Source organism: Mobula birostris, chromosome X, assembly GCF_030028105.1.
Source record: "Mobula birostris isolate sMobBir1 chromosome X, sMobBir1.hap1, whole genome shotgun sequence".
NCBI classification, from domain to species: domain Eukaryota; kingdom Metazoa; phylum Chordata; class Chondrichthyes; order Myliobatiformes; family Myliobatidae; genus Mobula; species Mobula birostris.
In genome coordinates, this window is record NC_092402.1 from 54,954,356 (window position 1) to 54,972,659 (window position 18,304).

Here is an 18,304-nt window from a genome sequence, read left to right on the forward strand (position 1 = left end):
ACTCTATTAATCAGCTGCACTCAGATGGAGGGATCATCTATAAAGTCTATATGAGTAGAACTCAAAAAAAATTTTAAAAGGTACAATCACTCTGGGGTTATACTACAACCCCCTAGTAACTACAGGGGCATTGAGGAACAGATATTCAGGCAGATTGGAGAAAGGTGTAAAAACAACAGGCTTGTTGTAGTGGGTGACTTTAACTTCCCTAGATGTATAGTGAAGAGTTTACTGACTGGTTGCATCATGGCCTGGTATGGAAATACCAATTCCCAAGAATGAAAAAACCTGCAAAAGTGGTGGATACAGCCCAATCTATCACAGGTGTAAAGCCCTTCCACCATTGAGCACATCCCCACGGAGCACTGTCACAGGAAAGCAGCATCCATCATCAAGGACCCCCACCTCCCAGGCCATGCTGTCTTTTCATTGGTGCCATCAGGAAGAAGGTGCGGGAGCCTTGGGTCCCACAGCACCAGGTTCAGGAATAGTTAGTACCCTTCAACCTTCAGGCTCTTGAACCAGTGTGGATAACTTCACTCACCTCAACTCTGAATTGATTCAGCAACCTACCTTCAAGGACTCTACAACTCATGTTCTTGATTGTATTTTATTTACTTGCTGTAATTATTATTTATTTTTCTTTGTATTTGCACAGCTTGTCTTCTGCACATTGGTTATTTGTATTTGTGTGTAGCTTTTCATTGGTTCTTTTGTATTTCTTTATTCTACTGTGAATGCCTGCAAGAAAATAAATCTCAGGATTGTATATGGTGACATATATGTACAAACGTTTGTACTTTAATAAATTTACTTTGAACTAATATAGATTAAGACTATCTTGATACAAGAGGTTTAGATGGGGCAGAATTTGTTGCCGCATCCAGGAGGGTTTAGTAAATCAGACAACTCGAGCAGGGGCAATACTGGACTAGCTGTTGAGTATTGAGCTTGGACAGTGGACTGACCTTTCAGTGGGAAAACAGTTAGAGAACAGTGATCACAACTCCATAAGTTTTAAGATAGCTATATATAAGTATGGACCTTTTAAAGTATTAAATTGGAGCAGGGCAAATTAAGAGATAGGAATGAGGAAGGATTAATTGGTAACAGCTGTTTTTGGGCAAGTCCACATCTGACATGTGGAGGGTGTTTAAGGACAGATTACAGGACAGGTATGTTCCAGTCAGGAGGAAGGACAAGGGTGGCAAGGTAAGAGAACTTTGGATGTTGAGAGAGATGGTGAATTTAGTCAAGAAGTGAAAGGAAATGTATGTAAGGTTTAGGAAGCTAAATTCAAACAGCCCTTGAGGATTATAAAGAAGCCACAACAGAACTCAGGAAGGGAATTAGGAAAGCCAGGAGGGGCCATGAAAAGTCCTCGGTGTTATGCTTTGTAACTCCAAAACATCAAACTAATTCAAAGGAAAATAAGAGCCGAGATATGCGAGTCTTAGTTGGTGTTTATTATAAGCGAGGGGAGCACATATCATGTGGTAGTGTCATGACGTATGCAATTCATGTATTTTTATCGATAACGTGCAGTGAATTATTTTAATAAAGAAGAATGCTTAATCAAACAACATATTGACAATATTACGCAAATATTACTGAAATATTAAATACACAATACTCCTCCCTGCTTAGCTATAAACTCCAACTCAATATAGAATGAATCTCAACTTTACACACAGTATAAAATATATAACACATCTACTATATTATATTACTTGATTTATATAATGCAAATACTATACAGACATCCATAACATAGCAAATTTTCAAATTTCTCCCATTCAGGCCAAAAGATTTAATCACTGTGGACAAATTCTTACGCTTGTGGTACAATATCTTCCTGCTGGGGGTGGGTCACTCTGCTTGGTAGGTGAGACTTGTGGCTGTGAAGCAATTGCAGGTCCCAGGGCCGCCTCTGTGGTGGCTGCAGAGTTGACTCTGGGACTGCAGGAAGTGGTTCTGACAGGGGTAGCCACTCTTCTTCTTCTTTTCTCAGCTTGTCTGGATTTACTTTGATCTTTGCTTCTCTCCCGGTAATGACTTCTTTCTTCCTCTTTACCCTGCTTTCTCTTTTTCTTCTTTCTAGTTTGTGCATCTTGATCTTGGGAAGGTGCATTTAGTTCACTGGAGTATTCTCTTATTAATCCTCCTATTGCTCGTCCACAACATCAAATGATGAATCCACTATTTTCATATCTCCATTGACTCCTTTATTCTCCATTGGCCACTCACGGTTTAAGATGGCGCTGGTGAAGCACAGCGACTACTTTCCAGTAGTAAGTAAAACAAATGAAATACTAATTACTTTGCTAATCACACTTTTTCTGGTAAATGGCCTGTAACTTTCCTTTTGGAGTTGAGCTTTTGAAACACGTGTATGACCTGTTATTTTTGTGTTGTGAAATGAAGTCTCGAAGGTGCAGGGCGGTTGCAGCTTGGTGTGTATGGGCTGAATCAAGGCGGCAGGGTCCTGCCTGAGAGTGAGGAAAGGCCTGAGATTTGATCGATTTAAGCACCGGGCTAAATTGGAAAGGTCAGGTACAGGCCGAATCAAGGCAGCGGGGCCTGGGCCCGAGAGGGAGGAATGACCTGAGGTTTGGATGATATAAGCACTGGGCCAGACTGAAAAGGATAGGGTATCGGGGCAGGGGGTGAGGGATAGGCCAGTTCAGCTCGGTAAGTTTTACTCGTCTCTGCGCGCTGAATTGAGGCTGTGGCTAACAGGCTTCTGGACCGGCTGCACCGATGACTGGCTTCGTGGCTGTGGACTCATTTTCACGAACTTCAGTTCTGAATGTTATTTGCTTACTTTCATTGTTTGCATGATTAGTTTTTTTTTGCCTGCACATTGGGTGTTTGAAGGTCTTTTTAAATGGATTCTGTTGGGTTCCTTTGTTGTGGCTGCCTGTAAGGAGACAAATGTCAAGGTTGTATAAAGTATACAACCTTTTCCTTTTTGTCCTTCCATTTGTCTTGCTAGGCTTTGGACTTCTGCATCAATTTTTAAAGCAGCTTCTTGTCCCCTACTTGAAGCTCATACAATAACCTTAAAGCACACAGAGTAGAGTCTAGTTCTTTATACCCACAAAAGCCAAATGCTTGAAACTTTCCTGAAGCTCCTTGAACTCTCTTCCAGCTTAAAACCAAGCCACATTTGACAAGTAACTGCCTGATAAACAGTTCTTCTGAGAAAACTTCTGAAATGTTGAAGTCAGACCACTGCTTTTGTCACTCCAGGATTCCTCTGAGCAGCATGGTCCTTTCTTCCTCCAGTGTGCTTCCCAACCAGAGGCACGGAGGTTGACACCAACATATGATTGCCCTCTGTTAGGCCATGGTTCATGGTGTACAGCATGGAGACCATTGTAGCATCATCCAGTGCTTTTCTTAATTCACTTTCAGTTCATTCTTCTGCAGGGAATGTGGCATGCAAATGGTGGGTGGATCTCTAATCAAGTTGTAGTTGTCTCAGCCACTCATAACCCCACAACGCTGGCCCTCCTGTTTCTAACCACATACAAGCCCAATGTGGCTTGTTGGTTGTTGTATTTCACTGTTACAAATGTCATTCCCATAGGACTAATCTTTTCTCCAGTCTAAGTTCTTAGTTGGATACCTGCAGGCTTCAGTTTAGTATCTTTGGAATGCCATTCAAAGTAATTTAATGAAATGACTCAAACAGCCAAGTCAGTGTCCAATTTCCATTTTACTGTTCACTTCTGGTGTAAGCCATATTGCTTATCTCTGGTTAGTTTTCACATTGCGGCTCTCAAGGCAACTCAGTCCTATGCCACACTCATCATAATCAAGTTTTTCACTAATAGAGTGCAGATTAGTGCTCTTTTTGAATCTGCAACTTATCTTTTTCTCTTCCCTGTGTAAGTTTCACCTTTATCGCATTGGTCTGGTTCATGTGAGCCCCTGCCATATCGGTAACACAATTTGTTCAACCAGGCCAGTTTCTGTTTAGGCGTTGCAATTTTGTTTACACTCACTTTCATTTATGACTGCAACTCAATCGCATCTCTGTTTCCATAGAGCGATTTCAACTGCTCTTATAAATGCGAGTTGTTTCTGCATTACTTTCACGATATCTACAAGGCTAATTTCGGCTGGCTTGGTTGGAGCAGTCAGACTTTGAAGCAAACTGCGCCTTTCCACCTAATGCACTCAGCAAAACTGGCAGTCATTTCTCATTGGCTATTTCACTGTTTTAAATCTGTTCAATCCTTTGGGTATATAAAATCCAGTTATTTATTGTGTAATCAAACATGCCAACCTTTCCAATGTGGCCAGCTATTTCTGCTCTTTTGTCATGATTATTATCACCCGGCACTCACTGTTTATGAACCCATAATTTTTTCAGTTTTTTGCATTTTATTTTAAAAACTTGATCGCTTCTCCCGTTCCGAAGAACATGTGCTGCGCTGCCTTTTTTTTACTGGAGCATCTAGTGCACTTTAACAGGTCAGTAGCTGTATCGGGTTCGTTTATATAAAAAAAACAAACAAACCTCATTACCACTGTTGTTTTATAACTCCAAAACAGTAAGCTAATTCAAAGGAAAACAGGAGAGCTGCGAGATGCACATCTTGGTTTGTGTTAACTTTAAGCAAGGCATGCATGTATCACATGGTAGTGTCATGATGTATGCAATTCGCGTATTTTTACATATAACCTGTAGTGAATTATTTAAATCAACAAGAATGTTTAATCAAGCAATATGTACTTCCGGTAAGATGGTGGCACGTGTGAACACAGTGGCCTCTTGGGGGCCAACCACAGGTGATTTTCTTGTTGTAAAATTTATTTTCTTACGATCCAGTGGTAATTCTAGTCCAAGAGTACTGCAGGGCTACTCCATCAGTGAGCTGCTCATTGATCAGAATAGCTGGACTGATGTTGGCAGCAGAGCCGGCCAAGGAATCGAAGGGGCCGGGATGGTGGAGAAGGAGCCAGCTGAGGTGTTGAGGGGGCAGGACAGGGTGTTGGAGAAGGAGCCCGCTAGGATGTCAGAGGAGCTGACCTGACTGCAGACCATGTTGCTCCCTGCTACTCAGAAGCGTCGGAGTTGGTGCAGTATAACCGTGGGAAATGGTCTCGGACATTTCACTAGTGATCACAAGACTCTGTTGGCCAGTGATAATGTAAGTTGCCACAGACCTGTCTGGTGGAGGGACAAAGGGCATGGGGGCTGTGTAGCCTCAGTTGTAGCGAGGACCAGGCCTCAAGCCTCAGGCTTGCCTGCTGCTGTAGACCAGGTGAATGGACGTGGTAGCACTACAGCATGGCGTTGGAGCTCAGCTGGGGCCTGGCCTCTCCTGTTGGTGCTGCCCTCTTGTGTTGGAGCGGTGGAATGACCAACTGGATTGATTGTGTCTGTCCACTGCTGGGGGACTGTACCATCAATTGCAGGACATTGTTGCTCAGGGTCTCGGACCATATACTGTATATGTTTTTTTTCCAAGTGTATATGCTTCTTTGCTCATTATTTTGAACGTTGCTCACTATTTTTGAGTACTTGCTTGCTGTTTTGAACGTTTTGCACCTTGGGCCCAGAGAAACGCTGTCTCGTTCAGCTGTATCTATGTCTGGTTTGAATGATAATTAAATTTGATTTGATATTTATAATATTACTCAAGTAATAAATGCATAACATTTGGCATGAATCTTTGAACCTTTAAAGAGAAACCCAAGGCATTCCATATATACATCAAGAGCAAGTGGATAACTAGGGAGAGGGTAGGACCACTCAAGAATAAAGGGTGTGTTTGGAGGCAGAAGATGTGGGTGAGGTCCTAAAATTTACCAAGGAGGAGGACATGGAGGATAGGGCAATCAGTGTAAAACATTTTAATACGCTAGGGCATTTTGGAACAAAGGAGAAAATAAAATTGGGTCTCTTGAAGACTGTTAAGGTGGATAAATCTCCAGGGCGTGATGGGATATACCCTAGATTATTGAGAGAGGCAAGAGATGAGATCAATGGAGCCTTGAACAATATGTTCCTGTACTCTTCAGCCACAGGCAAATAGCTAATGTACCATTCTTCAAGAAGGGAAGTGGGAATAATCCTGGAAGTCATGGGTGAATCATGGTCTAATTAGAGACAGTCAACTTTATGTGTGGCAAGTTATGTCTTACTATCTTGATAGAATATTTTTAAGAAGGTGCTGAAAGTTGATTGATGTAAGTAGGAATGGTGGGTATATAGTAGAAGAATATAGTTCATCTGGAAGTATCACAGGTTGGATGCAAGTTTGGTGGAATCTCGCTTGCAGTGCTGAAGTCTTAACCCAGGTCATCAGCTTTTCCTTTCAGATGTTGTCTACTCTTATAGCATATGTTTTTCAATATGCTCTCGATGGGATGACTACCTGGGAATGTTGATATTAATCACTTTGCTGTCTTCCTAGGGCTGATTCTGTTGCTTGGAACCCACACAAAATGCTGCAGGCAGGGCTGCAGTGTTCCGCCTTTCTGCTCAAAGATGACACTGTAAGTCAAAATCCCAGCATTTCTCAGATGCAATTTCCACAAGATTTCCACCTGAGCGGTCTGTAAATTTCTTACCCAACCTTTTGGATTTTGTCACTATGTCTTGCCAGGGCCTCCTGAAGAAGTGTTACTCAGCCAATGCGAGTTACCTCTTCCAGCCAGACAAGTTTTATGATATCTCCTACGACACTGGTGATAAGTCTCTTCAGTGTGGTCGGAAAGTCGATTGTTTCAAGCTGTGGCTGATGTGGAAGGCTGTCGGTACTCGAGGACTGGAGGAAAGGGTTGATCGTGCCTTTGCCTGCACCAGGTTGGTGTTGTGTCAGAAATGAGCTGATCTGCACTTTACTATTCCAATATTCTCTTGGCCATTATTTGTTCAAATCCTTCTCTCCCTTAATGCTACATGTGTATGGGAAGACGTTCTGAACAATTTTCCTGCAATGAGGATTTTGCGCTAAGTCTTTGAGGCAAGTCATCCCATCAGAGTTTATCCAATGTTTCCAGCAAGCAGGGTGCCCTCACTTAAGTAGAGAAGGCAACAGCCCTTGAATTAAGGTAACCCTTGGTCATTGCTCCATCCCAAGAGATTAACTACCAATTAATTTCAGAAGGGGTTAAAACTGAGTGTTCAAACTGCCTCAGGAGTAGAATGACTCAGAAACTGCTTGTTTTACCAAACTTGGATGGATGTTTATTTTTCTTTCCTTCTGTTTTCCATGAGGTAAAGTAGCAGCTTATTTACACCACACTTGGAGAATTGTGTTCTGTTCTGGTCGCCTCATTATAAGAAGGATGTAGAAACTTTCGAGAGGGTGCAGAAGAGACTTACTAGGATTCTGCCTGGGCATGTTTTATGAAAATAGGCTGAGTGAACTAGGACTTTTCTCTTCGGAGCAAAGGAGGATGAGAGGTGACCTGATAGAAGTGTACATAATCATAAGAGGTATAGGTAGAGTGGATAGCCAAAGACTTATTCCCAGGACAGGAATGGCTGAATACAAGGGAGCATAATTTTAATGTGTTTGGAGGAAGGTATAGGGGGAATTCGAAGGCAAGTTGTTTTTTTTTTAAGTGAAGAGTGGTGGGTGCATGGAACATGCTGCCAGAGGTGGAGGTAGAGGCAGATACATTGGGGGGGGGGGGCGGGAACGTCGACTCAGACTTTGAGAGGCCTGCGTTGGGCATTTTCATGCTTTACAAGGTGCAGATTGGAAGTCCGTGTGGGGCGCCACTCCTCACACAGACACTAGAGCAATGTGTGATTAAGTGCCTTGCTCAAGGACACAAACACGCTGCCACAGCTGAGGCTCGAACTAGCGACCTTCAGGTCACTAGACGAATGCCTTAACCACTTGGCCACGTGCCTGGTACATTAGGGGCATTTAAGAATCTCTTGGATAGGCACATGAATGATAGAAAAATGGACAGTTATATAAGTGGGAAGAGTTAGGTTGATATTGAGTAGGTTTAAAAAGTTGGCACAACATGATGGGCCAAAGGGCCTGTATTGCGCTGATATGTCCTATGTTTTAGCATTAAGGATATGGGTATGTTTTATCAAGTACTTTTTCTGATTTGCATCATTCCACTTTCTCCTGTGTCCAGCTCTTGCACAATGGTGCAGCTAGTTAGGCTACTGCCTTATGGCTCCAGACACCTGGGTTTGATATTGACTTCGGACGCTGTCTGTGGGGAGTCTGCAAGTTCTCCCTGTGACTGTGTGGGTGTCCTTCAGTCTCTCCTGTTTCCCCCTGCATCCCGTTGATAGGTTAATTGGTCACTGTACATTGTTTCTTGTGGGTAGGGGAGAGGGCAGGAGGAAGGGTGAGGTGAGGAGCATGTGAAAATAAATTACAAGGAAATGAGTGTTGCTCTGAGTGCTGGCATAGACTCAATAGGTTAAATTACTTTCTACGTCATATGTTCCTGTGGTTGGGGCTACCGAGGAATAAATATCATGGGAAGGAACCATTTAATATGCAGAGGTGTGTGCACATGCTCAGCTGCTTCCTGATTTTCCTCGCGTAGAGCATCTGAGTAGCACTCATTAAGAGTGGGGAGATCAGAACAGCAAGGTCTTGCAGTGTAAAGTATGATCAAAGTTAAAGAGAAAGCCAGAATCTTATTCCTTTGCTGTTGTGCAAGGACTTTGCTTGGTCTGCTTCAGTGACTATTGAGTTCTGAGGATATTCATTCATTGACAGGACATGGACCTCGGCATTTGCATCCTTAATTGTCCACAAGGCGTCGGCTTTGAAGTACTTCAAGCCATGTGAAAGTACTTCCACAATGCTGTTAACACCAACTGTGAACACTAGCTGACTAGTGAAGGGCACTTCAGGGCATAGTGAGATTTGGGGACTTGCAACAGTGCTTCCAACTGCCTTTTCCTTGCTTCTTCTGGAAGGAAGAGATCACTGGAATTTGGAAGTGTTGCCAAAGGAGCCCAGGTAAATCAAGTACATTTTGTAAATGGTGTGCTGTAGCAACGTAGTACTGGAAGTCATCCAAGGCTTGGTATATATAGGGGTGGACCTCATTATCCAGGGATAGAAGCAATGCTGGGGACGTTCAGCAAGTCAGGTAGCATCTGTAGAAAGAGTTAATGTTCCAGGTCAAAAGACCCTTTGAATGGGGAAAGGTAACCATCTGGTTTTAGTTTCGAGGATGCAGGAAAGAAGAGATGGTCTCAGATAGAGAAGCTTAGGTAGCCTTGGGTTAATTTGAAGTGTGAGCGAGAAATGCAAAATGCACAGGTCAGCTCATTCTATAGAGAAAAGACTGATCCAATATGACAGGTAGATGACTTACATCAGATGTTTACTGACTGCTGAATGTATCCAGTATTTTCTGTTGTTCAGGTTTTCAGCAATTGTAGTTCATTGATTTTTCAAGCGAGTTATGAATAAGTATAAAATTTATGCAGTCACTAGCAAACATCCCTGTTTCTGTTCTGTTCAGGAAAGAGCTGGAGATGGTGGCACATAAGACACTGTCCTTGAGATCTCCTGTAGTGATGTTCTCAAGCTGGGTTTTCAAAGTTCAAAGTAAATTTATTATCAAAATGTGTGTATGTGTATGTATGTATATATATAATATCTGTGTGTGTATAAATATATATATATATGTATGTATATGTGTGTGTGTGTGTGTATATATATGTGTGTGTGTGTATATATGTGTGTGTGTGTGTATATATATATAAAACCATATAGAACTCTTGAGATTTGTTTTCTTGTGGGCATACTCAGTAAATCCAGGAATCGTGATAGAATCAAAGAAAGATTGTACCCGACAGGATGAACAAACAACCAATGTGCAAAAAGACAACAAACTGTGCAAATACAAAAAAAATAAATATGAGAACATGAGATGGAGTCCTTGAAGGTGAGTCCATGGGTTGTAGGGACAGTTCAGTAATGGGGCAAGTGAAGTTGTCCCACTGCTTCGCAGCCTGATGGTTGAGGGGTAATAACTGTTCCTGAGTCTCCAATAACTGTAACCACCACGTTTTAGTGCAAGAGATAACTTTAACTTTTGGAATGTTTACCCATAGGTGTCCATTGACTTCAGTTAAGATCAGACATCCTCACCTCACCTCACCTCTGGAACTTGGCTCTTTGGGCCAAGGTTGTGAATTGTCCCAGTGAAGCCCAGACCGGGAATTGGCGAGTCAGTCAAGTATAGGTTTATTGTTATTTGACTGTACATATATACAACCTAACAAAACAACATTCTTCCAATTATTATTGTGAATATACGGTTATTGAATTACAAATGCAATCTGTACCATTCTTCCTTACACAATCGTGATGGTAGGGCAGATTGTATTTGTCCTGCTTTTAGTGGATAGGGTTTTCTTGGAATATTTTTGCTCAAGCATGGCTCATCCTGGAGCATAGCTCCTTAGCACTATTGGGTTTACGTAGAACATAGAATAGTACAGCACAGTACAGGCCCTTCGGCCCACAATGTTGTGCCGACCCTCAAACTCTGCCTCCCATATAAGCCCCCACCTTAAATTCCTTCATATACCTGTCTAGTAGTCTCTTAAACTTCACTAGTGTATCTGCCTCCACCACTGACTCAGGCAGTGCATTCCACGCACGAACCACTCTCTGAGTAAAAAATCTTCCTCTAATATCCCCCTTGACCTTCCCACCCCTTACCTTAAAGCCATGTCTTGTATTGAGCAGTGGTGCCCTGGGGAGGAGGCACTGGCTATCCACTCTATCTATTCCACTTATTATCTTGTACCCCTCTATCGTGTCTCCTCTCATCCTCCTTCTCTCCAAAGAGTAAAGCCCTAGCTCCCTTAATCTCTGATCATAATGCATACTTTCTAAACCAGGCAGCATCCTGGTAAATCTCCTCTGTATCCTTTCTAGTGCTTCCACATCCTTCCTATAGTGAGGTGACCAGAACTGGACACAGTATTCCAAGTGTGGCCTGACCAGAGTTTTATAGAGCTGCATCATTACATCGCGACTCTTAAACTCTATCCCTCGACTTATGAAAGCTAACACCCCATAAGCTTTCTTAACTACCCTATCTACCTGTGAGGCAACTTTCAGGGATCTGTGGACATGTACCCCCAGATCCCTCTGCTCCTCTACACTTCCAAGTATCCTGCCATTTACTTTGTACTCTGCCTTGGAGTTTGTCCTTCCAAAGTATACCACCTCACACTTCTCCGGGTTGAACTCCATCTGCCACTTCTCAGCCCACTTCTGCAACCTATCAATGTCTCTCTGCAATCTTTGACAATCCTCTACACTATCTACAACACCACCAATCTTTGTGTCATCTGCAAACTTGCCAACCCACCCTTCTACCCCCACATCCAGGTCGTTAATAAAAATCACAAAAAGTAGAGGTCCCAGACCGATCCTTGTGGGACACCACTAGTCACAACCCTCCAATCTGAATGTACTCCCTTCACCATGACCCTCTGCTTTCTGCAGGCAAGCCAATTCTGAATCCACCTGGCCAAACTTCCCTGGATCCCATGCCTTCTGACTTTCTGAATAAGCCTACCGTGTGGACCCTCGTCAAATGCCTTACTAAAATCCATGTAGATCACATCCACTGCACTACCCTCATCTATATGCCTGGTCACCTCCTCAAAGAACTCTATCAGGCTTGTTAGACACGATCTGCCCTTCACAAAGTCATGCTGACCGTCCCTGATCAGACCATGTTTCTCTAAATGCCCATAGATCCTATCTCTAAGAATCTTTTCCAACAGCTTTCTCACCACAGATGCAAGGCTCACTGGTCTATAATTACCCGGACTATCCCTACTACCTTTTTTGAACAAGGGGACAACATTCGCCTCCCTCTAAGATAGCTTTTAGTTTATTTTGGCACTACAACCAGGACACTTGGCTGTTCCTTGGATACTATGTGGCATGTATTGATTGGCTGAAGATTGTGTTTTGTGGTGATCAGAGGAAGCCAAGATCCACTGCCTTGCCTTGTACGTGTACTGGGCTCTTCTGTTGAGGCTGGGTTTATTTACATTGGTTCTGTTCAGTTGGTCATTGCCTCCTGATTGGAGAGGTTTAGTCTGTTCTGCTTCATCCTGTCCATACTTGACATGCTCCTGTAGACTAACTGTGCATCTTCTCAAGGTGGCTGCTCATTCTGGGTGTACTTGGTATAGCTTGGTCATTGGGCCAGTTAACAGTTGGTTTCTTCCTTATGAACCACTTTTCAGATTCATTTATTTATCACATATAGTGAAACGCACCATTGTGTTAACAATCAACTCACCTGAGGGTGTGCTGGGGGCAGCCCGTAAGTGTTGCCACACATTCCATTTCCAATGTAGCATGCCCACTGTGCTTGGCAGAACACAGAAAACAACAAGCAATGAAACAACAGCAGCAAAACAAGCTTCTTTCCTCCCTCACACTTTCACACCTAGAGAGTCCCCCAACCCCAGTCTCCAGGCTTCAGCCAGTGGGCTTCAGCTTCTAGACTTCTGATCGTCTTCGGGCTTCAATCTTTGGTATTGACCCCAAGGTAGCCAATGATGGTGATCTTGAACTCTAGGCTTACTGACTCACCAGCCCTCGTGCTTCCTGCTTCTATAGACATCTGATCCCAGGACCCATTGATCTGCGACAGCCTGACGTCCACAGATGTCCTTTGTCACTCATCCATTTTGCTGGCCTTCAAACACAGAGTGAAGGCCTGGACTCTGGATATCCTTCATTCCTTGTCCATTTTGCTGGCCTGAAAACTGGAGTGGAGGCTTAAGCTGCACTTGGGCTTTCATTTTGTTTGTTTATTACTGATTTCCAAATTGCTTTTCAGATGGAAGGGGTGAATTATTTAGCCATATGTCCATTGCACTCCTGTAGCCATGTGGGAAAGTTTCCAACTGGCTTCAAACTGCAGCCCCTCCCACTGCCACGTGCATCAGCTTCTGTTTGTTGTCTTCTCGTTGGTGTCTACCACCAAATTACTCCCACAAACGTTGTCTTTTCTGCATAGTTTTGTACCCGCTAAGAAATGATGTTCTGTATTTTGTATATCAAGGATCTTCTATATTAATGCTTTATTGATCTTCCAGGTATTTGGTCAATGAGATAAAAGAGAGACCAGGTTTTCGACTACTTATGGAGGTAAAGTGACTCCGCTCTAATGCCGGTATTCCTTGATTTACTCATTTTTTTGCCAGAACAATATGACACTTTGGGATGTGTGCATCCACTCTCAAGTTACTTTTCATGATAATGAGTAAGTTCAACTCTACTTGTCGGAATACAGGTTTCCCCCGCCATCCGAAGGTAGAGTGTTCCTATGAAACCCTTTGTAAACCAAAATGGCGTAAAGCGAAGAAGCAATTAGCATTAATTTATATGGGAAAAACTTTTGAGTGTTCCCAGACTGAAAAAATAGCCTACCAAATAGCACATAAAACCTAAAATAACACTAACATATAGTAAAAGCAGGAATGATATGATAAATACACAGCCTAGATAAAGTAGAAATAATGTATGTACAGTGTAGTTTCACTCAACAGAATCGGGAAGATTGAGCCAAAAGCGATTCGTAGAAAAAAAAAATTGGCATGTACATGCATGCGCACATACACAATGCATACGTACATGCATGAGCACACACCTGCCCGCGCAAGGCTTTATGGTCATGGTAGTCTTTCTCAGGGTAAACACAAGTTTAAAGTGGGCGTCTTTTTTCGTAAAAGCGAAAATCCTCTTTCGGTTCGTGAAAGCAGGTACTAATGTAGGTCTTTCGTAAAAGCAAAATGTCGTAAAGCGAACGTTCAGAAAGCGGGGGACACCTGTATGTTATACTGAACTGCCCACAGTGACTTTTCTACATAAGTAATTTCAGGAGTACGTTTCATAAATTAAGGAATGGTGGGCAATTGAAAATGCCTGCACCTCACCAAACCAAGGGAGATCCAAATCTGTCTCATTCTCCTTGATGTTATTTGAATAATTGAGCTTTGTGCTCCGTGACACCTTTTTAGCTCCCATTATCTCCTCCCCTTTGCCTTTCTCTGACTGGTATAGCTCCACATACCACCTGACCTCCACTGGTATCCCTTGAGAAGTTTTTTTTTAATGATTGGTTGGTTACACCTGCTGACATGGCATTAGCATTCGTGTTAATGTTGATGTCACTTACTTCAGACTGGGGCAGATTGGTCAGAAATTGGTTTCCTTCAGCTAAAATTTGGGACAATCAAAGCCTGTTTGAGCCTTCCCACAAATAGTCCTGATTCCTCTAACTGTTGAGAGCAGTGGTCCCTAACCTCCGGGCCGTGGACCGATACCGGGCCGCGAAGCACGCAGGGGTGCAGCAGTAGCCGGAGTGCACCCAGCACATCTTTAAGAAAAAAAGCTGAAATAAACAAGCTAATTAATTAGGTGCTGCCCGGCACGTAAATGTCGGCCCAGATCAGAGGCGATTGCCGATTTCACTTGCTCTACGCGATGTTCACTCCTCGTTCCAGGGCACTGGAGTCTTTAGCTGTTCCATTGTTTGGTCAATTTAAACGCCAGCCCAGACAGGCTGAAAAGACAGGGCTGTTAGGATCGAGGTGACATGTTGAATCTACACAAACTGCTAATAAAGTATAGGCGCTGCCATGCTTTCTGTGTAATGACAGTTACGTGCTGGTCCCAGGACAGATCCTCTGACACTTTTCAGAGAGAGAAACGTCGATCCTTAATGCCAAAGAATTTACAGTTATTGACCCTCTCCACCTCAGTTCCTCTAATGAAGACTGGCTTCTGGGTGGCACCTAATTAATTAGCTTGTTTATTTCGGCTTTTTTCTTAAAGATGTGCTGGGTGTGCTCCAGCTACCACTGCACCCCTGCATGCTTTGCGGTCCGGAGGTTGGAGACCACTGGCTTTGAGCACCTTCCCAACTTCCATCCCCATCATTGCTATTGAATAATTAGATGTTGCAGCACTCAACAGTAGCTGAGAGAGTGTTACTTTAAATATGTCCAGTTAATAACAGCATTCGTAAGTGCAATACTCTAGCAAGAGTTCATGGGCCTCAATTGAAGAAGTTAATCTCTGATTTTCACAAATGTCCTTAGGGTGACCAAAACTTAATGGCAAATTAAAGGGCATGAAACAACTTTTTAGATCCCAACCTTCTTCAGATTGACATGACATGAGCAACCTCAGGTTTTATTTGCATGTTTGGGTGATTGTAAAATAATTTGACCAAATCTATGCCCTTGATGTTCATCTAGACCTCTTGCAAATCCCATCCCCTTGTTATCTTCTCTTCAAAAGTTCAAAGTAAATTTATTATCGAAGTACATACGTTTGTATATGTCACCATATACAGCCCTGAGATTTATTTTCTTGTGGGTAATCATAGTAAATCCAAGAAATGCAATAGAATCAAAGATCACTCCCAACAGGACGGACAAAGAGCCAATGTGCAAAAGACAACAAACTGTGTAAATACAAAATAAATAAATAAATAAATAAATAAATAAATAATATTGAGAACATGAGGTGAAGAACCCTTGAAAGTGAGTCCATAGGTTGTGGGAACAGTTCAGTGATGGAGTGAGTGAAGTTATCCCCACTGGTTCGAGAGCCTGATGGTTGAGGGGTAATAACTGTTCCTGAACATGGTGGTGTGAGTCCTGAGGCTCCTGTACCTTCTCCATGATGGCAGCGGTGAGAAGAGAGCATGGTCTGTGTGGTGAGGTCCATTATGATGGATGTTGATTGTATGTGATAGCACCCCATGTAGATGTGCTCAATGGCGGGGAGTGCTTTGCCTGTGATGGACTGGGCCATATCCACTACTTTTAGTAGGATTTTCCTTACCAGACTTTGATGCAACTGGTCAGTAACCTCTCCACCATCATGTATAGAAGTCTGTCAAAGTTTTAGATGACGTGCCAAATTTTTGCATACTACTTTTAAAAAAAAGTAAAGGTACTGTCATACTTTCTTCATAATGGCACTTGTGTGCTGGACCCAGGACAGATTTTCTGAAATGTTAACACTGAGGAATTTAAAGTTACTAACCCTTTCTATTCTTGCCAATTGTCATTGATTCTCATTGCTTGAGGACAAAAATTTTAGGTTCCCTTTCTCGATAACCTCCGATACTACTGACACTTCATTCCTTGAGTTTTGTACATCTCTCCCTACCCTTATTCCTTCCTCACCATCTAGTAACTGTGCCTTCAGCTACCTTAACCTGACACAGGCGCCTATTTGTCTCACTGAATCCAGTCAGTTCTATTTATCTCCCGGATCTCAATGCTTGTAAACAAGTGATTTCAAGTGGGGGTGGTACTGCCCCCAAGAGGGCGTTAAGGGAAATAAAATTCATCAGTGGCATTCCAGATTCTTGGGGGCGTTAAGCGGCACCCTAACTTGAGGCCTGAGACCAGACCAACCAGATCAACTCGCTGCTGTCGTCAACATCCAATAGCATTCCCAGTTTGTGTTAATTTTTAATTTTAATTTTAATTTAGCTCCACTAATGATGGATAAATACAAATGGCATGATCTCTGTGACTCTGAAGGTAGTGAAGCCTTGAATTCTAATCCTGCTAGGAAACAGAAACTACAGGAAGTGCGTCAATACAATGCTACATACCTGGAGTGTGGTTTTATTCCATTCCCATCAGATCGTGACACCCCATGTGTCTTATTTGTAATACTGTACTATCTAATGAAACCATGAAACCATCAAGGTTGCAGGAACACTTCCATAGAAGACACCCTGAAAAGGCTACTTATGGTATTACTCAGTTCTAGAAGAGGAAAGAAGCATTTGAAATGTGTTGCACACTCAAGTCATTTGCCAAGAAAGCTAAAAATGACCTTGACAGTGGTCTCGTTGCTTCTTATAATATTTCCAAAATGATAGCAGTGTGGAAAATCTCATACAATTGGTGAAAAATGAATAATGCCTACTGTATCAGAGGTGCTCACCACAGTTCTCAAAATGGTTACCAGTAGTTTAAAATAATTTCCTCTGAGTAATGACTCTGTAACTCATCGTATTGATGAAATAAGTGAAGACATTGAGGTTTGCACAGAGCTACAAAAACAGAATTTGGGATTCAATTGGATGATTCAACTGTGTGAGACAACGGGGTATTGCTAATGGTGTATGTATGGTTTATCAATAATAGAAAAGTTTATGAAGAAATTCTCCTTTGTAAGAAGTTTAAAAACAAATATCAATGGAGAATCGATCTGCAACAAGTTCAAAATGTATATTGAGGATAAAAGTATTCTGATTAGGAGCATGATTTCTTGTGCAACAGATGGAGCACCATATATGACAGGTCACCACTGTATATGCTGGTTTAGTGGCATTTATGAGAAAAGAAATTCTAAGTTTGTTTGCAATCCAGTATGTAATTCATCGTCAAGATCTTACAGCCAAAAACCTCAGCCAGCGACATTTTGTTTTCAAGCAAGACTCGTGTAATATCCGCTATCAACAAAATTAAAGCTTATCCATTAAATAGCAGGATATTTCACCTGCTATGCCAAGATAACAATCAAGAGTTTGAACTCTTGCCTTACACTGAAGTGCGCTGGTTGTCAAAAGGCTGCTGCTCAAAATGTCTCTTTGAGTTTTTTGCTCAACGTTGACATGAGCTTGGGAAATAAGATTGAACTTCTACATGGAGATGAGGTGTCCCTAGCCGATCTGTATGACAAAATGAACATTCTAAATATGAGCAACCACGCATCAAAGTTGCTGGTGAACGCAGCAGGCCAGGCAGCATCTCTAGGAGGAGGGACAGTCGACGTTTCAGGCCGAGACCCTTTGTCAGGTCTCGGCCTGAAACGTCGACTGTCCCTTCTCCTAGAGATGCTGCCTGGCCTGCTGCGTTCACCAGCAACTTTGATGTGTGTTGCTTGAATTTCCAGCCTCTGCAGAATTCCTCGTGTTTGCGATTCTAAATATGAAAAAACGGTGAGTTTAATCCAGGCAAAAAGTGCAGTGTCCACTTTTATCGGAAAATTAGAAATATATAAGCAAAACATTGGGAGAAGAGTGTTCTCACAGTTTTGCTGCATGGAAAGTATGGCACTCTCTTTCTCAGATAGTGATTTGCAAGAGTAGTGCTTACACCTGCAGTTACCAAAGAAGGATTTTTAGAATCGATTCAAGGATTTGAATGATCTGGAAATTCCAGACTGGGTAACTAGCCCATTTCTTTGCAAAGTGGGAAAATAGGAAGAGAACTCACAAGAAGAAATTATCGAAATTCAGAATAAGGAAGAAGCAAAAATGCTTTTCA

General features: G+C 42.4%; 1 protein-coding gene across 3 annotated transcripts in view; it reads left to right on the forward strand.

The window, feature by feature from the left end:
- Positions 1–18,304, forward strand: part of csad (cysteine sulfinic acid decarboxylase) — a 63,446-nt gene that overhangs the window by 34,793 nt on the left and 10,349 nt on the right. For 2 of the 3 annotated variants that reach the window (XM_072249661.1, XM_072249663.1), the window contains 3 exons: positions 6,432–6,513; positions 6,624–6,823; positions 13,097–13,148. In XM_072249661.1, the coding sequence (XP_072105762.1) occupies positions 6,432–6,513; positions 6,624–6,823; positions 13,097–13,148 (334 nt within the window). The remainder of the gene's footprint in view (positions 1–6,431; positions 6,514–6,623; positions 6,824–13,096; positions 13,149–18,304) is intronic. The other variant, XM_072249662.1, reaches the window with a different exon arrangement.